The following is a 24,832-nucleotide window of genomic DNA, read 5'->3' on the forward strand; positions in this document are numbered from 1 at the left end:
GAGCTAATTACTGTATATAAATATTTGCCAGTACAGCAGTTCAGCACATATCTGTAATCCGCACTCATTCAACCAATTCCTACTAACCTGTGAACAACTTTTCTCCCAAACACAGTTTAAAGGGAACCTGTCACCCCCAAAATCGATGGTGAGGTAAGCTCACCAGCATCAGGGGCTTATCTACAGCATTCTGCAATGCTGTAGATAAGCCCCCGATGTATCCTGAAAGATGAGAAAAAGAGGTTAGATTATACTCACCCAGGGGCGGTCCGCTGCGGTCCGGTCTGATGGGCGTCGCGGTCCGGTCCGGGGCCTCCCATCTTCTTACGATGACGTCCTCTTTTGTATTCATGCTGCGGCTCCGGCGCAGGCGTACTTTGTCTGCCCTATTAAGGGCAGAGCAAAGTACTGCAGTGCGCAGGTGCCGAGAAAGGTCAAAGAGGCCCGGCGCCTGCGCACTGCAGTACTTTGCTCTGCCCTCAACAGGGCAGACAAAGTACGCCTGCGCCGGAGCCACAGTGTGAAGACAAGAAGAGGACGACATCGTAAGAAGATGGGAGGCCCCGGACCGGACCGCAACGCCCATCGGATCGGACCGCCCCCCCTCGGAAAATAGCCACACAACACCCCCCCCCCCCCAACCCAAATTTATTTTAAAACTTCAGAATTTTTTTTCACCACTAAAATAATTAAAAAAAACTGGACATGTTTGGTATCACCGTAATCGTACTGATGAGGAGAATCCAACTGCATGTTCATTTTTATCACAAAATGTACACCGTAGAAGCAATTTCCAAAAAACAAAGTCAGAATTGTGGGTCTTTTTCACAATTTCCCTGCACTTGGATTTTTTTTTGTTTTGAAGGACCCTATTTGGTAAAATTAATGGTGCCATTCAAAAGTACAATTTGCCCCACATGAAACAAGCCCTCATATGTGTATGTGGACAGAAAAATAAAAGCGTTATGGCTGTGGGAAGAAAGGGAGGAAAAAACGGAAATGCTAAAACAAAAATTGGCTGCGGCATGAAGGGGTTAAGAGGCACAATATGAACAGTGGCTTTAATACTCATATGATGGACTGTTCTTCAATAGTGCACAATAATCCAAACTGACAAAACCAGACCAATTTGTAAAATGTTTTTTTTATGTGTGCGGCATGATGGGGGCCATGTATTCCAGGATGAGGGGGCATGTATACAAGGATGGGGGCTAAGTATGCCAGGATGGAGGGGGGCATGTATACCAGGATGGAGGGGGCATGTATACCAAGATGGGGGCCATATTTATGTCCCCATCCTGGTATATATCAGGATGAGAGGGGCATATATACCAGGATGGGGACCACATATACCAGGATTAGGGACATTAGTAAAGAGTTATGGGACATTACCCCTATAACAGTGTCAGCAGCAGACCCCCACATAATAGTGTGTCATGAACACATTTTTGCTTCATTTTTTTTTCTATTTCCTGCTCTAAAACCTAAGTGCGTCTTATAGTCTGGTGCATCTTATAGTCCAAAAAATATGGTAAATATTCAAATGGCCTTTGACAGAAAAAGGTTTCAAACACCAGATTTAAAAAAAATAAATCATAAAGTAGAAAATTATTAAATACTAGATGGTGGCCCGATTCTAACGCGTCGGGTTATCTAGAATATGTATGTAGTTTATTAATGAAGATTTCAGAATAATGCAATGAATACACAGGATTCAGATGGCCGGGCACGACCAATTAGCGAAGCGTGGTTCAAACCCGCGCCAATTCGCGGCCAGACTGCGTCTGTCACTGATTGTTCGCGGCCGGCTGAGCACGACCAATTAGTGAAGACAGGGCCAGCTCCAGGTTTTTGAGGGCCCCGGGCGAAGGAGTCTCACAGCCCACATAGCATATAACACAGCCCACGTAGTATATAGCACATCCACGTAGTATATAGCACAGCCACGTAGTATATAGCACAGCTATGTAGTGTATAACACAGCCACGTAGTGTATTGCACAGCCACATAGTATATTGCACAGCCACATAGTATATAGCACAGCCCACGCAGTATATAACACAGCCCATGTAGTATATAACACAGCCACGTAGTATATAGCACAGCGCACGCAATATATAACACAGCCCATGTAGTATAGAGCACAGCCCACATAGTATATAGCACAGCCCACGCAGTATATAACACAGCCAACGTAGTATATAACACAGCCACGTAGTATATAGCACAGCCACGTAGTATATAACACAGCCCATGCAGTATATAACACAGCCCATGCAGTAAATAACACAGCCCACGCAGTATATAATACAGCCCATGTAGTATACAGCACAGCCCACGTAGCATATAGCACAGCCCACGTAGTATATAGCACAGCCCACGTAGTATATAGCACAGCCACGTAGTCTATAGCACAGCCACGTAGTCTATAACACAGCCCACGCAGTATATAACACAGCCTACTTAGTAAATAACACAGCCCACGCAGTATATAACACAGCTCACGTAGTATATAACACAACCCATGTACTATATAGCAATGTGGGCACCATATCCCTGTTAAAAAAAGAATTAAAATAAAAAATAGTTATATACTCACCTTCCGGCGGCCCCCGGATCCAGCCCAGGCCTTTAGCGATGCTCCTCACGACGCTCCGTTCTCAGTGATGCCTTGTGGCAATAACCCGTGATGATATAGCGGTCTCGCGAGACCGCTACGTCATCTGGGGTCATTGCCGCAATGCATTCTTGGGACCGGAGCATCGCGAGGAGCGGGAAAGGCTGCCGTGGATGCAGAAAGGTGAGAATAATGATTTTTTTTATTATTATTATTTTTAACATTATATGTTTTTACTATTGATGCTGCATAGGCAGCATCAATAGTAAAAAGTTGGTCACACTTATAGGGTTATTGGCAGCGTTAACAGACTGTTAAAACGCTATGTGGGTGCTGACTGGAGGGGAGTAAGGAGGAGCCAATTCGCGGCCAGACTGTGCCTGTCACTGATTGGTTGCGCCCAGCTGGCCGCGACCAATCAGCGACACGTGATTTCTGTTACAGACAGACAAACAGACGGAAGTGGACCTTAGACGATTATACATATAGATTGGATATTATCATATAATTCTGACTAATATCACAATAGAACTATTAATACCATCACAAAAGTACTGAAACAACACATAAGTGTTTTAATTTTTTTTTTTAAGCGAATCTATCAGTCAATTCATGCTGCACAATCCACGAATGAATCATGAATGAAGCATGAATCAGAACCTGGCTGCCCAATTACAGCCAGGTACATGTTCCTTTGCTATGCTCCAAAATTTCAGAAAAAAACCCAGTTTGAAGATTTAGCTTGGATGCATTGGAAGAGAGGATAGTAATAAGTCTCCGCCCCGGGCTGGCTTCACCCAGCACTGCTTCAGCTGATTGACAGATCTCTCTCAAATGTGTATTTAGCTGGAGATCTGTCAATCCCATGGAGCTGCAGTGGGAAAAGTGGTCCTGATTGAAGAAAGGGTGGATGACTCTTCATGAATCTAGGGCAGTGTTCCCCAACTCCGCTCCTCAAGAGCCACCAACAGGTCATGTTTTCAGTATTTCCTTAGTATTGCACAGGTGATAACTGCATCACCTGCACAGGCAATAATTCCATCACCTGTGCAATATTAAGGATATCTTGAAAACATGACCTGTTGGTGGCTCTTGAGGACCGGAGTTGGGGAACACTGATCTAGAGTGTCTGACGAGTGCTGCACACCTCCATGTGCTGTGCCAGAAACCTCACTTGAGGAACTTATGGCATGTGAGACCTTGTCGTGAAGTAGATGAGCTGTTTGCGTCATGCCCCAGCGGCACTCCATTCTCCTGGGACAAACTGACGTAAAAAGATGCCAAAAGCCGCAAAATTTAGCTACAGCTCTGAGTTGGTGACTTTTGAAAACTTTTGAAAGCTTTATATGAATCGGGCCCATAGACTTGAATGTTGAGGCATGAAACAGTTTTCTCACTCTCTGGATGGTTAGAACAAAAGTGGGAGCCAAACTAATCTAATGAGTAACATAGTACCATAGTAACATAGTTAGTAAGGCCGAAAAAAGACATTTGTCCATCCAGTTCAGCCTATATTCCATCATAATAAATACCCAGATCTACGTCCTTCTACAGAACCTAATAATTGTATGATACAATATTGTTCTGCTCCAGGAAGACATCCAGGCCTCTCTTGAACCCCTCGACTGAGTTCGCCATCACCACCTCCTCAGGCAAGCAATTCCAGATTCTCACTGCCCTAACAGTAAAGAATCCTCTTCTATGTTGGTGGAAAAACCTTCTCTCCTCCAGACGCAAAGAATGCCCCCTTGTGCCCGTCACCTTCCTTGGTATAAACAGATCCTCAGCGAGATATTTGTATTGTCCCCTTATATACTTATACATGGTTATTAGATCGCCCCTCAGTCGTCTTTTTTCTAGACTAAATAATCCTAATTTCGCTAATCTATCTGGGTATTGTAGTTCTCCCATCCCCTTTATTAATTTTGTTGCCCTCCTTTGTACTCTCTCTAGTTCCATTATATCCTTCCTGAGCACCGGTGCCCAAAACTGGACACAGTACTCCATGTGCGGTCTAACTAGGGATTTGTACAGAGGCAGTATAATGCTCTCATCATGTGTATCCAGACCTCTTTTAATGCACCCCATGATCCTGTTTGCCTTGGCAGCTGCTGCCTGGCACTGGCTGCTCCAGGTAAGTTTATCATTAACTAGGATCCCCAAGTCCTTCTCCCTGTCAGATTTACCCAGTGGTTTCCCGTTCAGTGTGTAATGGTGATATTGATTCCCTCTTCCCATGTGTATAACCTTACATTTATCATTGTTAAACCTCATCTGCCACCTTTCAGCCCAAGTTTCCAACTTATCCAGATCCATCTGTAGCAGAATACTATCTTCTCTTGTATTAACTGCTTTACATAGTTTTGTATCATCTGCAAATATCGATATTTTACTGTGTAAACCTTCTACCAGATCATTAATGAATATGTTGAAGAGAACAGGTCCCAATACTGACCCCTGCGGTACCCCACTGGTCACAGCGACCCAGTTAGAGACTATACCATTTATAACCACCCTCTGCTTTCTATCACTAAGCCAGTTACTAACCCATTTACACACATTTTCCCCCAGACCAAGCATTCTCATTTTGTGTACCAACCTCTTGTGCGGCACGGTATCAAACGCTTTGGAAAAATCGAGATATACCACGTCCAATGACTCACCGTGGTCCAGTCTATAGCTTACCTCTTCATAATAACTGATTAGATTGGTTTGACAGGAGCGATTTCTCATAAACCCATGCTGATATGGAGTTAAACAGTTATTCTCATTGAGATAATCCAGAATAACATCCCTCAGAAACCCTTCAAATATTTTACCAACAATAGAGGTTAGACTTACTGGCCTATAATTTCCAGGTTCACTTTTAGAGCCCTTTTTGAATATTGGCACCACATTTGCTATGCGCCAATCCTGCGGAACAGACCCTGTCGCTATAGAGTCACTAAAAATAAGAAATAATGGTTTATCTATTACATTACTTAGTTCTCTTAGTACTCGTGGGTGTATGCCATCCGGACCCGGAGATTTATCTATTTTAATCTTATTTAGCCGGTTTCGCACCTCTTCTTGGGTTAGATTGGTGACCCTTAATATAGGGTTTTCATTGTTTCTTGGGATTTCACCTAGCATTTCATTTTCCACCGTGAATACCGTGGAGAAGAAGGTGTTTAATATGTTAGCTTTTTCCTCGTCATCTACAACCATTCTTTCCTCACTATTTTTTAAGGGGCCTACATTTTCAGTTTTTATTCTTTTACTATTGATATAGTTGAAGAACAGTTTGGGATTAGTTTTACTCTCCTTAGCAATGTGCTTCTCTGTTTCCTTTTTGGCAGCTTTAATTAGTTTTTTAGATAAAGTATTTTTCTCCCTATAATTTTTTAGAGCTTCAATGGTGCCATCCTGCTTTAGTAGTGCAAATGCTTTCTTTTTACTGTTAATTGCCTGTCTTACTTCTTTGTTTAGCCACATTGGGTTTTTCCTATTTCTAGTCCTTTTATTCCCACAAGGTATAAACCGCTTACACTGCCTATTTAGGATGTTCTTAAACATTTCCCATTTATTATCTGTATTCTCATTTCTGAGGATATTGTCCCAGTCTACCAGATTAAGGGCATCTCTAAGCTGTTCAAACTTTGCCTTCCTAAAGTTCAATGTTTTTGTGACTCCCTGACAAGTCCCCCTAGTGAAAGACAGGTGAAACTGCACAATATTGTGGTCGCTATTTTCTAAATGCCCAACCACCTGCAGATTTGTTATTCTGTCAGGTCTATTAGATAGTATTAGGTCTAAAAGTGCTGCTCCTCTGGTTGGATTCTGCACCAATTGTGAAAGATAATTTTTCTTGGTTATTAGCAGAAACCTGTTGCCTTTATGGGTTTCACAGGTTTCTGTTTATTATAGTAACATTATATAATCCCAAAATAGGCTTGTTTCAGGTGCAGAATATTTATTCCTACGGGAGTTTAGAACTAAATCTGCAAAATTAAATTCCTTGCTGATAAAGACTGTAATCTGTTTTCCAAAAGGTGATGGAAAAGGAACAGAGGTAATACATACAGTAGAAGAAAAGATACTAAACAAACAAGTGACATTTCCCTTTCTATTAATGCCTAAAAATAACAGTGCACTGAGGAGGGATAAGCAGCAGGGTAAGGGTTAATGGGTGAAGCACCGTTCCCTCCGCCTTCTCCCCAAACAGTTTATATCACCATTCAATGTTGCATCATTTTGTAACCCCAGCCCTGGTGATCTCTGGTCGGAAGCATGAAAAAATGTTTACTGTAATGTGCTTCCCCCGGCTAGCAAAAAAGTAAATAGCACATTCTGCTTTAAGTGAACTTCTCATGCTCAGTGACTCAGATCTGGGGTGGGGGGGACAGAAAAGAAAAAAAAAATCACAGTCAAATTGCTGGTGGCAAGGGTTAAAGACCAGAGTACCAGAGTATAAATAGGTCTCCTCGTCTTCGTTTTTGTCATTAGAAACGTGAGTTCAAACTAAGAGAACTAGGTATTCCCAGGGCACAGACAGTTTCTATTTCTCTATAGGAGTTATTTATTTATTTTATCTTTTCTACCGAATTCTTTTTTATTGGACACAAACAAAAATCCATTTTTGTATAGTATTTATAGTTTAAATTTGATTTTTATTTTTGCATTTATATTGTATTTTGCGTCATTATTTATTCTTATGGACCATTACATGACCATAATGGAAGGACGACGATTTGCCTTAAAGCGAGGGTTCTTAGTGAAGGGGTTTTATCTCATTGCATTGGCTCTCAGTAACACGAAAAGGGCACTAGCTAGTCCTATCAGAGACAACAGCCCTATTTTTGGCTTTGCAGACCAAGTACGACTAAGACATCTCTATGCAGATAATGAGCACACACATCTACATCTCCAGATCACCCCTGAAGGAAAAGTCAGTGGCACCAAGGAGAAGAACATATATAGTGAGTATATCCGTTTCAGTTTTTATTTTACTATTTATATGTTCACGGTTATTCTTGTTTCTATTGAAAATTCAAAAATTCAGATGTGCGCAAAATTCTGCTACTAAGTGTGGACATGGGGGGGCTGTTTTGAAAATCTGGTCTTAAAGAGTCGTCAAAAATATAGGGAAATCGTTAGTTCTCTCCATCAGCTTTCTGGTCCCTTGCGAATGTGAAATGGGTTAACTGTGATCACAATATCTTTTGGAGAGTGTTAGACAGCATTTCTTGTTCTCACGATGACTCTGCAGTCAGGCTTCGACCTCCGTCCGTGAATTGACTCTAAACTTTATCATTGCCAAAAACAGTAGTACATTAACAAAACAACAAAACAAAACATGAAACATCCAAGCAAGAAAATGATCTAATGTATCATAAAACACAAACTAGTACATAGCAATAGTGCAATTATTATTTTGTAAGCTCCTTTGATTCCGTGTTGATGCACATGTGAACTATGAAAGTTGTCGTTAATTCATATAATATAGAGTTATCTGATTGTGTCCCTAAAGGAAGTAAATAAAAATTCAAAGGTCACTGTGCGTCTGCTGGCGGCTCTTTTATACTATACCAATAATTGTATTTATGGCACTAATTGCTATATCACCAGCATTACATCAGACTCATGACATAACGCACTCCTGGCCGTCCGTAAATGAGCAAGACTATGAATTACCGTGGATAAAGTGTAGATAGGAGTGAGACATGTGGCAATGTTTATGAAGAATAGTCGTTTTATCATTACAACCTTCAATGGATGCCTTAGGATGGTTTAGAAGGTTTATGTAAGTGTGTACATGGTCCGGATCTTCAGATGAAGGCACATTATTGCCGTGTGATTACCAGGAGAGTTCTTATTAGAACTCATTTATTATGGGGACCGATGAAACTGACTTCCTGATGGAAGTTGTCGAGGACTACATATTTCCACTGCAGAGGCCATATTAAATATGGTCGATGAAATTAATGGGTTCCCCAGAATAAGAACAGCTTAGTTACTCATAGATTACTTACATGGCTCTCCATATAAAGGCTGAATGCATAGTTTTCTAAGTACAAGTCCTTCGGCTAAGAGAAGAGATTGATAACGCAAGATGTCTTTCACTTGCACAAACCGTGGTTGAAGGTGCAGAGGTCAGAATCTCAGGACCATGGCCAGTAGCTGGGATGTTAATGGAAGACAGGATAGGACATTTCCATTACAGAATTGTAATTTTGCAGTCACTGATCCTCTCCAAAAGGTTTTTGCAAGAACAATGTTTTTTAATCAATGGGATTCTATGTTTAAAAATGATAATTGGAGCTTTATTCACCCCCATTGCTTCTCTGTCGCTTCCCTTCAGGATGTAGCAGTGATATCATGGCTACAGTGAATATCACCTCTGCAGCCAATCACTGGCCTCAGCGGTAATGACGAGGTAGAAATCACGAGACCGCCGAGTCTAGTGATTGGCTGTAGAGGTCATGTGCACTATAGATATGATGTAACCACTATGAGTTCATTTTTGAACCGTAGATTTTCGCTTTTTCCTTTTTGACATCAGACTTTGCTTTTAAATACATCCCAGAATTGTAATGTTCTGATCCAGCATAATTTTAATCCATTGTTCTTGCAGAACTAACACTAGATATTTTTCTTTAGGTCTGCTGGAAATCAAAGCTGTAAAACCAAGTATTTTGGTAATTAGAGCACTGAAAACGACTCGGTATCTTTGCATGGACTCCCGGCACCACCTGTACGGATCGGTAAGTGTTTTAGGGAAAGTGTAGCTCGTTGCCCATGGTCTCCACCATCCATTGGACAACTTAATGCTGACCACTAATGTTTACCTGATCCAAAAAGCACAGAGCAGACAGACCTCTAATGATTTATTTCTGACTCTTTTGGGGTCACAATTTGAAGCCACACAGTAAACGAGAACAAAACAGAATATATTCATGACCTTTGCGATTAGGACTCGGAGTAGTAGTTACTACTAACTATAATAGTCTCCAGAAATAGGAAAACAAGCCTTTAAAACTATATGGTTATTGAACCTTTTATACATTTAGATAAGATAGAATTGTTATCTGCATTGAGCTTTGAAACTCGCAGCCCTCAAAATGTTTGTGGGAGGTTGCTGTTTTATTTTGCAATTGGATCCCATTGGAAACATATATAACAAGCCATATTAAATATGTAATCATCTGTATCTTATCTCTTAGCGCCCCCTCCAAGTCACCCGGTAGTCTCCGGTCTACCTCTTCCGAGATGTGTGGCTAGTGGTTTACTCTTTGAGACTATCTTGTAGATGCCCCAGTTCAATGGACTAGTGAAACAGCCCAAATATTTGTTGTGTATCCTGTAGTTGCAAATCAGAATATTAATAAAGCAGAAACTTTCCAAAAGATCAGCCCTTTTGAGAAGTCCACCCCTATCTAGACAAGATTACCAGAAAATAATTATTCACGAAAGTTATTGCTGGTTATCTCAAACAGTGTTTAGTGTTTATCACTTTTCTGTGACTATTTGTAAATAAAAATAAACAAACTAAATGTAACTTTTTTATCTAATGGCTATCTTAACAGATGGTTTATAAAGAAGATGATTGCAACTTCCGCGAAGTGCCACTAACCGACGGGTACAACCTGTATTACTCAGAAAATCATCCTGCTGCCCTCACCCTAACTCCAACCAGAGGAGGGCACCAATTTGGCAAACAGATGGTCCGTTTTATGCCACTGGAGAACTCTATTCCCTTGGAATCATTATACGCAGCAGATCATACTTACGATGATCATCCTGGAAGCTACTTAGACTCAGAAGATCCTTTCGATATGATAGACAAGTCCAACATCTTCAGTCCCAGCCTGGATTCTTAGTCAGCGAAGATACTATTGCTTGCATCATAAACAAGGTTTCTCCATTGATCCTAATTTGCTAAAGAGCAAAAATCAAGAACAATTAAAGAATGGAAGGCCTTAAAAAAGGTAGACCTAAAGTCTATGCATGAGACACTTGGAAAGACACTTTTTGGAAATCCTTTCCTTTGCAGGATGGCCATATTGCTTGAGGACTTTTTTAAATTTAGTTGAAGGCCTTTCAAACCTGACGTCTCCATGCCCTCTTATAATATTTGTGGAGACCCCCATTCGAATGATCTTGGAAATAGATTTTTCAAGATTTAGAAGATCAAGTGGATGTCCAAATGTTTCCTATTGTCATGTGAAATTTTAGTTTTATTCTATTTATGTAACTATACGTTATGCAAATCCCACAAGACTTTCCACTTTTCGCAGACTATTCTACATTCATTGTGTGTTTTCGCCCTTTAATCATGACCTGTTGTTTCTCTTATGAACTGCCCCAAACCTTCACATTGACAGACCCTAAGGTCTGGTTTATACAATGCCATTTTAATGGAGTTTCGATGCATTTTTTGTGAAGCTAAAACCGATATTGTTTCCTAATAAGTGGGGAACTGTTTCATCTACTTCAGCTACAGGAAGGTACGAAATACTACAACAAACTGCTTTGTTAGAGCCTCAACTTGATGACGTGCTCTCTGTAGCCAAACCATCAGAAAAGTTAAAAAAAAGCCTTAAAATCAATAAACCTGAAGGTGATAACCTTGAGGCAGATACAAATATTAATCTGTAGTATATTTATTGAAAAAATGTCTTATTCATCTTAATGGGTCATGCAGAAATCCATTAGCACATTATCCAAACCACAATGGATTTTTTCGGTCATAGAAATTTTTGTGAATAATCTGTCGCGTATAAACATATCCATGGAGAGTTATGCCGCGATGAGCATCAGTTTTGGAACAATGTAATGTCTTGCGTAATGTATGTATTTTTTTGTTACTATTAGTTTATGTTCTATATTATTTATTTATCCTATTTATTTATTGCTATTATGAAATAATAGTTATTCTATTTATTGTTTCATCATGCACAGAGATTATTTATTTAAATAAAAATGGGCATCTATTTTTGAAACTGACTATTTGTATGTGTCCTTTTATACTACTTATTACCGTAAATTATTGCGTTCTTATGGAAGTGGAGGGAAATCACAAAGTTACTATGTCTACTTTACAAATCACATTATTCCAGCTGTTTCCATGTCTCTTTGAGTGTGACTATTTCAATCAGTCACATATGCAAATAGTCTTTTCAGAGAGAACGAGGAGTACAACCCTACTGCCACCAATCGGAAGTAGCAATCCTAAAAGTCAATGTCGACCCTTTAACGAGCCTTGTCACATGATTTAGGATAAAAGCCAAACCAGAATCTCAATTTGCAGACACTATGTTTCGGGATGTTGCCCTTCATCAGTGCAACGTGATCTGGTTTGGTTGTTGGAGAGGCGTCTGAAGGGGATCCAACGTTTCTAAAGGTACCGTCACACTAAGCGACGCTGCAGCGATACCGACAACGATGTCGATCGCTGCAGCATCGCTGTTTGGTCGCTGGAGAGCTGTCACACAGACAGCTCTCCAGCGACCAACGATGCCGGTAACCAGGGTAAACATCGGGTTACTAAGCGCAGGGCCGTGCTTAGTAACCCGATGTTTACCCTGGTTACCATCGTAAAAGTAAAAAAACACAAACACTACATACTTACCTTCCGCTGTCTGTCCCCGGCGCTGTGCTTTCCTGCACTGACTGTGAGCACAGAAGCCAGAAAGCAGAGCGGTGACGTCACCGCTGTGCTTTCCGGCTGGCCGGCGCTCACAGCCAGTGCAGAGAAGCACAGCGCCGGGGACAGACAGCGGAAGGTAAGTATGTAGTGTTTGTTTTTTTTTACTTTTATGATGGTAACCAGAGTAAACATCGGGTTACTAAGCGCAGCCCTGCCCTTAGTAACCCGATGTTTACCCTGGTTACCAGTGAAGACATCGCTGAATCGGCGTCACACACGCCGATTCAGTGATGTCTGCAGGAGGTCCAGCGACGAAATAAAGTGCTGGACTTTCTGCAGCAACCAATGACATCACAGCAGGATCCTGATCGCTGCTGCGTGTCAAACTGAACTATATCGCTAGCCAGGACGCTGCAACGTCACGGATTGCTAGCGATATCGTTCAGTGTGACGGTACCTTAAGTCTCCTTATCTCAACATGATTAACATGTCACTGTCTGCAAGGAGAAACGTTACTACTTGGATCACGATCAGTCACATAGAATTTCGAGTGGCTGCATTCTTGGCTGTTCCTCCTTTCACACGAGGGACATGGGACCTATGTTCTGGTGATTCCCCTCTGGAAGGGGTAGTGGATCCTCTTACCCCTTAGGCCCAATGTTGCACCAATGGTGTGTCCGCCCCAGTCATAAGATTAGCTAGAACCAGGGCCGTAACTATAATAGGTGCAAGGGATGCAACCGCACCATGGCCCAGAAGCAAAGTCAATATTAAAATACTATTAATATTAAAAATCTGCAATGGTTGAAGGCCCAGTAGGAGATTTTACATTGGGGCCCACTCAGGTGCAAATTACGCCACTGGCTAGGACCACCCTTTATTGTAAAATAACATGGCGTCCTGAACAGAAAGAGTGTAGCTCTTGTCATGTAGTATAATGAAAACCAAAAGTACATAAAACACATATTAAAGAGTATAAAACAGCCTTCACTATACAAGAATACGTAATAAATAACAAATAAGCGAAATTTGGTCTTATCCGATAGCAAAAAAAATATGTAAATGGGGAGATATGCTATCCTGATGCGTTTGTGTAGCACACAACAATTTCGAGGATTTGAGGTGATCAGCTGATGATGATCCACAGTTTGCCAGACCAGAATTGCTGTGATGAAGGAAAAGGAGTGGATTTTTCTGCGCTTCTGGTGGACTGATGAATGGATCCAAGAGCTGTAATATTGCAGTTTTTGACGCGTTTCGAAGTTGATACACTTCTTTAAGATATCACCACATGAAACGCGTCGATAATAAAACCACAATTTTACCGCTCTTGTATATCCTGGATTCTTTCATCAGTTCCCAAGCAGCGTGGAAAAATCCACTCCTTTTCCTTCATCACTATACAAGGACTTTGTGCTGCTTATGCAATCACATAACTGTCGTGTGACAATTACATCCATACAAATGTAATAAGTTGTGCAATGTACCAATATTTGTGTACCAAATATAAAATATAATCATAAATGCAATGATAAAATGTATTACTAGCAGTAGATACGTATAGAATGTATAAAGACACAGTGGTATCATCTGCACAGAAATATGTTATTACATAGTCTGCTCCATATATGGGATCTATACAGGGTGTGCCATTTATATGGATAGACCTGGGTGGGCCATTTATAAAGTTGGATCCAAAAAGGCCAAATTCAAAATGGCCGCCATGGTCCCCATCCATCTTGAAAAGTTTTCCCCCTCCCATATTCCAATGTGCTACAAACAGGAAGTTGATTTCACCAACCATTCCCATTTTATTTAGGTGTATCTGCAGCGCCCCAGAGTCCTGGTTCGTTGCAGTAATGTTATTCTTCCACCAGGGGGAGTGATGTTACATCTGAAGGCAATGAAAGAGATCTTCTGTTCAGGTATCACAGCCACACACACACTTCACGCGCCAGTCCACCAGGAGGAACTATGGGAACTGAGGAGAGTTCCTGGCTGGGGACCGACGAGGAAAGGTCTCCCGGTCGAGCTGGCTGGGGTGATCCCTGGTCAGATCCAGACTACAGTCTGAGGAGGAAGAAGGACATGGAGCTGCGCCTGTAACCCATGCGGCAGCACCCTAAGAAAGGACAAGAAAGGAATTGTGCTTTAGTGAGTGAGAAAAGAAGTCATAGCATCAGGAGTGAAACATCAGTGGGAGACCAGCTAGAAGCAGGCTGCCTCCATCTGAAGCGCAGATCCGGTGGCCAGAATACCGAGGGAGTAAAGAGCTCTATGCCGTTACTTCAGAGACTGGCAGGGCAGTTAATTCCAAGTTGGCTGTACGACCTTTATACCTAAGAAGACACAGTGGCAACTGATAGGGGTCGGGGCGTCTCTAGGGTCCCTATAAACAAGCCTCAGGCCATCAATCATATGGGTTTTGTCCTATCCGTACCATCTGGGGGACAGAGAGGAGTAACAACAGTGAGGACCTTATGGTAGCTTATGCAAGTAGGGACCTACTACGTTACTGTGCGCTAGGGGAAGGCTATTGAATTCCTCCTGGACAAAGGGGACTCTGGATTTGCCTTCTGACCGGCCGGACTCTGCCTACCCTGTGGTCCCTACCCTGGACTGTGGATGCTGAAGCCTTCAGTAAAAGGTAAAGAGAGTGCACCCCTGTGTCCTCGTTATTCACTGCGCCTTATACCATTCACCATCTACACTCTGGGAAGCCCTGGGGACATACTTCACCTGTGGGAAGGTATACCATCTAGCTGCCATAACATCACCCCAGCGGACCCCTAAGCAGCGTCGGTCACCCTGACTGAATACCACAGGTGGCGTCACGAACACTGTCCCTTAAAAGACCTTTCCCTCATTACATCAACGGACCTCCCGAGGGCCACGGACCGGGTCAGCCGCCGTGACATCCCCATCGACTACAGAAGGGCCTGGTACCGAGTTCCCCATAGCCCTTGGGGGCGATCCATATCCATATACATGGCCCACCCAGGAGTATCCATATAAATGGCCCACCTTGTAGATCTCTGCTCTGCTGCAGAAGGTTTCTTTAGCACCCATCATATGACCTTGAGAAATTGTACTTTTTATGGGCTTTTTTTGGCTAAACTCTTTTGCTATAGTGCATAGAAATAAATAAACTGGTTTAAAATCAAGCAGACGAGAGCAATTTCATTACCAAAACTTATATGGCGGTGGAGCGCCCCCAGACACAGGGCCACAGGTTACTCGGTACCGGTCCTTTCTGTCTCAGTTCTGGGGTTGTCACGGTGGCTGGACCCGGTCCGTGACCCTGCTAAGGGGCGTCCAATAAAAGGTGATAGGAGTCTGTCAAGGTTTCGTGACGCCACCTGTGGTGTTCAGTCAGGGTGACCGACGCTGCTTGGGGTCCACTGGGGTGATGTGATGGCAGCTAAATGGTATACCTTCCCACAGGTGAAGTATGTCCCCAGGACTTCCCAGTAAGGTGGATGGTGATGGTGTGAGGTGCAGACAATAACGAGGACACAAGGTTGCAGTCTCTTTACCTCTTTACTGAAGACTTCAGGATCCTCAATCCACAGCACAGTTAACAGGGCTGTCTGAGACCGGCCGGTCCGATGGCACATCCAGAGTTCCCTTTACAGGTGGAAATCGTTGCCTACCACTAGCGCCTGTGTGTTGCAGTGCTACCCTGCTGAGCATTCGGTATAGTCCTCACAACTTCTGTTCTAGTTCGTTCGTTCTTTCTAGTCCTTTCTCTTTCATTCTATTTCGTTCCAGATGTTTCTAGTTTCTCGTCCCCCAGGTATGTTATGGCTAGGACGCACCCGTATGACGGGAAGGCTCGGAGCTCTTCCGGAACCCTAGAGACGCCCCGCTCCACGCGTTGCCCCCTATGTCTTCATAGGAAATTTAAGGTAGACAGCCAACCTATAATTAACTGTCCTGCGGAGTTTGAAGTAAGGCATAGAGTCAGTTACTTCCTCGGTGTTCCGGCCACCGGCTACGCGCCCAAGTAGGATGTTGCCGTTCTCGGGGCACGACTCCTACTGGTTCTCCTTGTGCTTGATCTCGTTTCTCACTGTTCCACAATATCCTTCGCTTCGTGTCTCTTTCTTAGGATACCGCCGCGGGTTGTGCAGGCGCAGTTCCGTAACGTTCTATTCTGGTCGCTAGGTACCTGCCAGGTTCCCACGCCTGACAGGGACCCCCCTGAATCTTCTCCCTGCAGCACCCCCTGCCACGGGATGCTGCCTGAATCCAACCCAGTCAGCTTCTGACTAACTTCCTATCCAACCCCTAGTTTTACCAGTGTGAGGAGTGGCCTAATAAATAAAACTCTTTGCTCCCCCTAGTGGCCGGAGTGTGAAGTGTAATGTGTGCTGGTGATACCTGGTCAGAAGAACTCCTTTAGTACCATCAGACATACCATCACTCCCCTTAGTGGCAGAGCATCATACTGCAACGACCAGGTCTCTGGGGCGCTGCAGCGGGATATATGGAGACAGGATTAAAGGCAAAGAAAGGAGTTGCAGAATTCAACTGAAAAGTCATTCTCTGACCAATAAATTATATTCTTTGCACCGGTAGACTTGACCCCTCCAAATTTTACATGGTCAATAATTTCAGTGGCTGCAGGGGAAATAGGTGATCAGCTCGATATCTCCTTACTAATTGCTAGCTCAGCTTCATTAGCAAAGGAAGTTGTGAAACACCCATAATCGTGGTACCCTGACATTAGTGTTAATTTTCTATTGTTTCAAAGAGACCTTAATTGAGGCAAATGATTTATAAACTAATAAAAACTGTTATTAAGGTCACATGAACACAATCTAGACATGTGGGCACATAAAGTCTTTGCAGCTTTTTATTTTTGAGCCTTAGGCTAAGTGCACACTTTGCAGAATTTCCACGGAAATTTCCGTGGCAATTCCGCAACTCCTGCCGCGGGTATATCACATGCGGAATTGTCATGCATATTCCTGCTAAACACTAGCGTTTTGCAAGCGTAATTACCGGTAGCTTGCAGAATGCTAGCGTTTTACAAGCGATCTGTAGCATCGCTTGGAAAACTGATTGGCAAGTTGGTCACACTTGTCAAACATAGTGTTTTACAAGTGTGACCAACTTTTTACTATTGATGCTGCTTATGCAGCATCAATGGTAAAAAGATCTAATGTTAAAAATATTTTTAAAAAAATTTAAAAATGGTTATTCTCACCTTCCGACAGCCCCGGATCTCCTCAGCGGTGCACGCGGCGGCTTCCGTTCCCAGGGATTCTGTGTGTGAAGGACCTGGGATGATGTCACGGTCACATGACCGCGACGTAATCCCAGGTCCTTCGCACACAGCATCCCTGGGAACGGAAGCCGCCGCATGCACTGCTGAGAGGCGGGAGGACTCCGGGGGCCATCGGAAGGTAAGTATATCACGATTTTTTATTTAAATTTTTTTTTTTAACAATTATATGTGTTGTGAATTCTGTTATCGAACTCCCTCCTGTGGTCATGAATGGTACTGCGGCGAGTTCTGTCCATGGACTCCCTCTGGTGGCTGTGAGTGGAGCTGCTGCTTCTGAGGTTCCTTCCACAGGTGACGTAGGTTATTCTTTGGCTGGCTGCCCTATCTAACTCCACTCAGATCGTTACTCCATGCCAGCTCTCAATGTTCTTGTACTGGTTCAGTTCGCTCTTGGATCTTTCTGGTGACCTGTCTACTCCAGCAGAAGCCAAGTCCCTGCTAGTCATTTATTTGTTCATTGTTTCCTTGTCCAGCTGGCTATCATGATTTTTCCTTGCTAGTTGGAAGCTCTGGGATGCAGAGTGGCATCTCCGCACCGCGAGTCGGTGCGGAGGTCTTTTTGCACACTCTGCGTGGTCTTTTTGTAGTTTTTTGTGCTGACCGCAAAGATACCTTTCCTATCCTCAGTCTGTTTAGTAAGTCTGGCCTCCTTTGCTGAAACCTGTTTCATTTCTGTGTTTGTGACTTTCATCTTAACTCACAGTCAATATATGTGGGGGGCTGCCTTTTCCTTTGGGGAATTTCTCTGAGGCAAGGTAGGCTTTATTTTCTATCTTTAGGGCTAGTTAGCTCTTAGGCTGTGAAGAGGCGTCTAGGTCGTGTTAGGTACGCTCCACGGCTATTTCTAGTTGTGTGATAGGATTAGGGGTTGCGGTCAGCAGAGCTTCCACTTCCCAGAGCTTGTCCTGTGTGAGTTTAACCATCAGGTCGTTCCGGGTGCTCCTAATCACCAGGTCCATAACTGTACAGCTGGCCAAAAGTATTAATGCATCTCAATAGAGGGATAAGAGAAGTTCTGAGACCATTTTTTTTTCTCTGCAGTGTTTTTTGTCTTTCTTTTCCCCTTAACCTTTGGGTGGTTCAGGACACAGGTGTAGATATGGACATACAAGGTCTGTCCTCTTGTGTGGATCATCTCACTGCAAGGGTTCAAAACATTCAAGATTTTGTGGTTCAGAATCCGATGTTAGAGCCCAGAATTCCAATTCCTGATTTGTTTTCTGGAGATAGATCTAAGTTCCTGAATTTCAAAAATAATTGTAAACTGTTTCTAGCTTTGAAACCCCGCTCCTCTGGTGACCCCGTTCAACAAGTAAAAATCATTATTTCTTTGTTGCGTGGTGACCCTCAAGACTGGGCATTTTCCCTTGCGCCAGGAGATCTTGCATTGCGGAATGTAGATGCGTTTTTTCTGGCGCTTGGATTGCTTTATGATGAACCAAATTCAGTGGATCAGGCAGAGAAAATCTTGCTGGCTTTGTGTCAGGGTCAGGATGAAGCAGAGGTGTACTGTCAGAAGTTTAGAAAGTGGTCTGTGCTTACTCAGTGGAATGAGTGTGCCCTGGCGGCAATTTTCAGAAAGGGTCTTTCTGAAGCCCTTAAGGATGTCATGGTGGGATTTCCCACGCCTGCTGGTCTGAATGAGTCTATGTCCTTGGCCATTCAGATCGATCGGCGCTTGCGTGAGCGCAAAGCTGTGCACCATTTGGCGGTATTCTCTGAGCATAGGCCTGAGCCTATGCAATGTGATAGGACTTTGACCAGAGCCGAACGGCAAGAACACAGACGTCGGAATGGGCTGTGTTTTTACTGTGGTGAATCCACTCATGCTATCTCCGATTGTCCTAAGCGCACTAAACGGTTCGCTAGGTCTGCCACCATTGGTATGGTACAGTCTAAATTTCTTTTGTCCGTTACTCTGATTTGCTCTCTGTTGTCCTATTCTGTTATGGCATTTGTGGATTCAGGCGCTGCCCTGAATTTGATGGACTTGGAGTTTGCCAGGCGCTGTGGTTTTTTCTTGGAGCCCTTGCAGTATCCTATTCCATTGAGAGGAATTGATGCTACGCCTTTGGCCAAGAATAAGCCTCAGTACTGGACTCAATTGACCATGTGCATGGCTCCTGCACATTAGGAGGATATTCGCTTTTTGGTGTTGCATAATCTGCATGATGTGGTCGTTTTGGGGTTGCCATGGCTACAGGTCCATAATCCAGTATTGGATTGGAAATCTATGTCTGTGTCCGGCTGGGGTTGCCAGGGGGTACATGGTGATGTTCCATTGCTGTCAATTTCCCCTTCCACTCCTTCTGAAGTCCCTGAGTTTTTGTCAGATTATCGGGATGTATTTGAAGAGCCCAAATCCGGTGCCTTACCTCCTCATAGGGATTGCGATTGTGCTATCAATTTGATTCCTGGTAGTAAGTTTCCTAAGGGCCGACTGTTTAATTTATCTGTGCCAGAGCACGCCGCTATGCGGAGTTATATAAAGGAATCCTTGGAGAAAGGTCATATTTGCCCGTCGTCATCACCGTTGGGGGCAGGGTTCTTTTTTGTGGCCAAGAAGGATGGCTCTTTGAGACCTTGTATTGATTACCGCCTTCTTAATAAGATCACAGTCAAATTTCAGTACCCTTTGCCGCTGCTGTCTGATTTGTTTGCTCGGATTAAGGGGGCTAGTTGGTTCACCAAGATAGATCTTCGAGGGGCGTATAATCTTGTGCGAATTAAACAGGGCGATGAATGGAAAACAGCATTTAATACGCCCAAGGGCCATTTTGGAGTTATGCCATTCGGGCTTTCTAATGCTCCATCTGTGTTTCAGTCCTTTATGTATGACATCTTCCGAGAGTACCTGGATAGATTCATGATTGTATATTTGGATGATATTTTGGTCTTTTCGGATGATTGGGAGTCTCATGTGAAGCAGGTCAGAATGGTGTTCCAGGTCCTTCGTGCGAATTCCTTGTTTGTGAAAAGGTCGAAATGTCTCTTTGGGGTTCAGAAGGTTTCATTTTTGGGTTTCATTTTTTCCCCTTCTACTATCGAGATGGACCCTGTTAAAGTTCAGACCATTTATGATTGGACTCAGCCGACATCTGTGAAGAGCCTGCAGAAGTTCCTGGGCTTTGCTAATATTTACCGTCGCTTCATCGCTAATTTTTCTAGTGTTGCTAAACCGTTGACTGATTTGACCAAGAAAGGTGCTGATGTGGTCAATTGGTCCTCTGCGGCTGTAGAGGCTTTTCAGGAGTTGAAGCGTTGTTTTTCTTCTGCCCCTGTGTTGTGCCAGCCAGATGTTTCGCTCCCGTTTCAGGTCGAGGTTGATGCTTCTGAGATTGGAGCAGGGGCTGTTTTGTCGCAAAGAAGTTCTGATGGCTCGGTGATGAAACCATGTGCCTTCCTTTCTAGAAAATTCTCGCCTGCTGAGCGCAATTATGATGTTGGCAATCGAGAGTTGTTGGCCATGAAGTGGGCATTCGAGGAGTGGCGACATTGGCTTGAAGGAGCCAAGCATCGCGTGGTGGTCTTGACGGATCACAAGAATTTGACTTATCTCGAGTCTGCCAAACGGTTGAATCCTAGACAGGCTCGATGGTCGCTGTTTTTCTCCCATTTTGATTTTGTGGTTTCGTACCTTCCTGGCTCTAAGAATGTGAAGGCTGATGCCCTGTCAAGGAGTTTTGTGCCTGACTCTCCGGGTGTTCCTGAGCCGGCGGGTATTCTCAAAGAGGGGGTAATTTTGTCTGCCATCTCCCCTGATTTGCGGCGCGTGCTGCAGAAGTTTCAGGCTGATAGACCTGACCGTTGTCCAGCGGAGAAACTGTTTGTCCCTGATAGATGGACTAGTAGAGTTATCTCTGAGGTTCATTGTTCGGTGTTGGCGGGTCATCCTGGAATCTTTGGTACCAGAGATTTGGTGGCTAGATCCTTTTGGTGGCCTTCTTTGTCACAGGATGAGCGTTCTTTTGTGCAGTCCTGTGGGACTTGTGCTCGGGCTAAGCCCTGCTGTTCTCGTGCCAGTGGGTTGCTTTTGCCCTTGCCGGTCCCGAAGAGGCCCTGGACGCATATTTCCATGTATTTTATTTCAGATCTCCCTGTCTCTCAAAGGATGTCCGTCATTTGGATGGTTTGTGATTGCTTCTCTAAGATGGTCCATTTGGTACCCTTGTCTTAATTGCCTTCCTCCTCTGATTTGGTGCCATTGCTTTTCCAGCATGTGGTTCGTTTGCATGGCATCCCAGAGAACATCGTCTCGGACAGAGGTTCCCAGTTTGTTTCGAGGTTTTGGCAGTCCTTTTGTGCTACGATGGGCATTGATTTGTCTTTTTCTTCGGCTTTTCATCCTCAGACAAATGGCCAAACCGAACGAACTAATCAGACTTTGGAAACATATCTGAGATGCTTTGTTTCTGCTGATCAGGATGATTGAGTGTCCTTCTTGCCTTTGGCTGAGTTCGCCCTTAATAATCGGGCCAGCTCGGCTACTTTGGTTTCGCCTTTTTTCTGTAATTCTGGTTTCCATCCTCGTTTATCTTCAGGGCAGGTTGAGCCTTCGGACTGTCCTGGTGTGGATGCGGTGGTGGACAGGTTGCAGCAGATTTGGACTCATGTGGTGGACAATTTGACATTGTCCCAGGAGAAGGCTCAACGTTTCGCTAACCGCCGGCGCTGTGTTGGTCCCCGACTTCGTGTTGGGGGTTTGGTTTGGTTGTCATCTCGTCATGTTCCTATGAAGGTTTCCTCTCCAGCTTCTTTTGCCATCCATAATGTGTTCCATAGGTCGTTATTGCGGAGATACGTGGCGCCTATGGTTCCATCCGTTGATCCTCCTGCCCCGGTGTTGGTCGAGGGGGAGTTGGAGTATGTGGTGGAGAAGATTTTGGATTCTCGTATTTCGAGACGGAAACTCCAGTACCTGGTCAAGTGGAAGGGTTATGGTCAGGAAGATAATTCCTGGGTTTTTGCCTCTGATGTTCATGCTGCCGATCTAATTCGTGCCTTTCATTTGGCTCGTCCTGATCGGCCTGGGGGCTCTGGTGAGGGTTCGGTGACCCCCTCCTCCGGGGGGGGTACTGTTGTGAATTCTGATATCGAACTCCCTCCTGTGGTCATGAATGGTACTGCGGAGAGTTCTGTCCATGGACCCCCTCTGGTGGCTGTGAGTGGAGCTGCTGCTTCTGAGGTTCCTTCCACAGGTGACGTAGGTTATTCTTTGGCTGGCTGCCCTATTTAACTCCACTCAGATCGTTACTCCATGCCAGCTGTCAATGTTCTTGTACTGGTTCAGTTCGCTCTTGGATCTTTCTGGTGACCTGTCTACTCCAGCAGAAGCTAAGTCCCTGCTAGTCATTTATTTGTTCATTGTTTCCTTGTCCAGCTGGCTATCATGATTTTTCCTTGCTAGTTGGAAGCTCTGGGATGCAGAGTGGCACCTCCGCACCGTGAATCGGTGCGGAGGTCTTTTTGCACACTCTGCGTGGTCTTTTTGTAGTTTTTTGTGCTGACCGCAAAGATACCTTTCCTATCCTCAGTCTGTTTAGTAAGTCTGGCCTCCCTTTGCTGAAACCTGTTTCATTTCTGTGTTTGTGACTTTAATCTTAACTCACTGTCAATATATGTGGGGGGCTGCCTTTTCCTTTGGGGAATTTCTCTGAGGCAAGGTAGGCTTTATTTTCTATCTTTAGGGCTAGTTAGCTCTTAGGCTGTGAAGAGGCGTCTAGGTCGTGTTAGGTACGCTCCACGGCTATTCCTAGTTGTGTGATAGGATTAGGGGTTGCGGTCAGCAGAGCTCCCACTTCCCAGAGCTTGTCCTGTGTGAGTTTAACCATCAGGTCGTTCCGGGTGCTCCTAACCACCAGGTCCATAACATATATGGTTCCCAAGGCCTGGAGGAGAGTCTCCTCTCCTCCACACATGATCCGCTTACTTCCCGCATGGTGGGCATAGCCCCATGCGGGAAGTAAGCAGATCAATGCATTCCTATGTGTGCGGAATCCCCGCGATTCCGCAATTTAATGAACATGCTGTGCGCATACAAAATGCGGATGGCATTCTTTTAATAGGAAGCTTAATGTGAGCGTTTTTTCGCCGTTTAATCGCATTTTTATAGCGAAAAAAAACACGAAAATCCGGAACATGTGTACACAGCCTTAGGCCCTCCATGTGGCACAATATGGTGCTTTATGCAGCACGAGACTCTTGGAAAGGAATAATGTAATAACACTGGATCCAATGGAGTATGCCACAGTTTTGTATATAATCGATTCATATGAAATCACACAGACAGAAATGAACGTTACAGCAGAACCCCAAAGACTTAGGATATATGCACATAACTGTGTCATAGATTCCTATAGGTAGAGGTAATATGGGGTATACATAGCCTGCTTTGGACCAATATGTTTCTTTGTGTCTTGCCAATTTTAAACAGCGGCAAACAAGGGTTTTTCTCGCCTACACCATAAAGATATTTTTCCGTTGAAGCATTGCTCCTTCTCTGTGTATGGATATTGCTGTCGCTAAATATAAATCATCAATAGAGATGAGCGAACCTTTCAAGGTTTGGTTCAGATTGGAGAATGTCCCGATGTTCGCCGAAAATACCCGAACAAAATTAATTTCAATGGGAGGCAAAGCTAAGGCAACGTTCACACTAGCGTTGTGCTAGTGTGCGTCGGGTTAGCGTCGGGCGACGCTGCGGCAACGCACGCGTCATGCGCCCCTATGTTTAACATGGGGGACACATGCGTTTTTGCTTGTTGCGTTTTGCGACGCGTGCGTCTTTTTTGCCGCAAGCGTCGGACCAAGAAAACGCAACAAGTTGCATTTTCCTTGCGTCCGATTTTCGGCAAAAAACGACGCACGCATCGCAAAACGCAGCGTTTTTGCGTGCGTTTTGCCGTGTTTTTGTGTGCATTGTGCGTTGCGTCGCCGACGCAGCGGCGCACAACGCTAGTCTGAACATAGCCTAAACGCATAGACAACACTTTCCAGGGGGCCAAAGAGCTGCCAAAAACAGCTAAAATTAGGGGCAGACACTAGGAACTGTGGCACCAATTGACCCATCAATTGCGCTATAAACAACTAATTAAAAAAAAAATTGACATTAGTTCCCCCGTATTCTTGATAACCAGCCAGGCAAGACTGACAGCTGAGGGCAGCAACCTTCAGCTGTCAGCATTAGCAAGGCTGGTTATCAAGAATAAAGGGATCCCCACATAAATAATTTAAAAAAACAGTGTTGGGTTCCCCCATATTTGACAACCAGCTGAGCTAAAGCTGACAGCTGGGA

General features: G+C 44.0%; 1 protein-coding gene across 1 annotated transcript; it reads left to right on the forward strand.

Moving 5' to 3' along the window:
- Positions 1-7,047: 7,047 nt before the first annotated feature.
- FGF21 (fibroblast growth factor 21) lies at positions 7,048-11,599 on the forward strand. The gene is made up of 3 exons (XM_069741392.1): positions 7,048-7,575; positions 9,257-9,360; positions 10,183-11,599. The coding sequence occupies exons 1-3, from the start codon at positions 7,311-7,313 to the stop codon at positions 10,474-10,476; spliced, it is 663 nt and encodes a 220-aa protein (XP_069597493.1). The 5' UTR covers positions 7,048-7,310; the 3' UTR covers positions 10,477-11,599.
- The last annotated feature ends 13,233 nt before the right edge of the window (positions 11,600-24,832 follow it).

Source organism: Ranitomeya imitator, chromosome 10, assembly GCF_032444005.1.
Source record: "Ranitomeya imitator isolate aRanImi1 chromosome 10, aRanImi1.pri, whole genome shotgun sequence".
Taxonomy (NCBI): domain Eukaryota; kingdom Metazoa; phylum Chordata; class Amphibia; order Anura; family Dendrobatidae; genus Ranitomeya; species Ranitomeya imitator.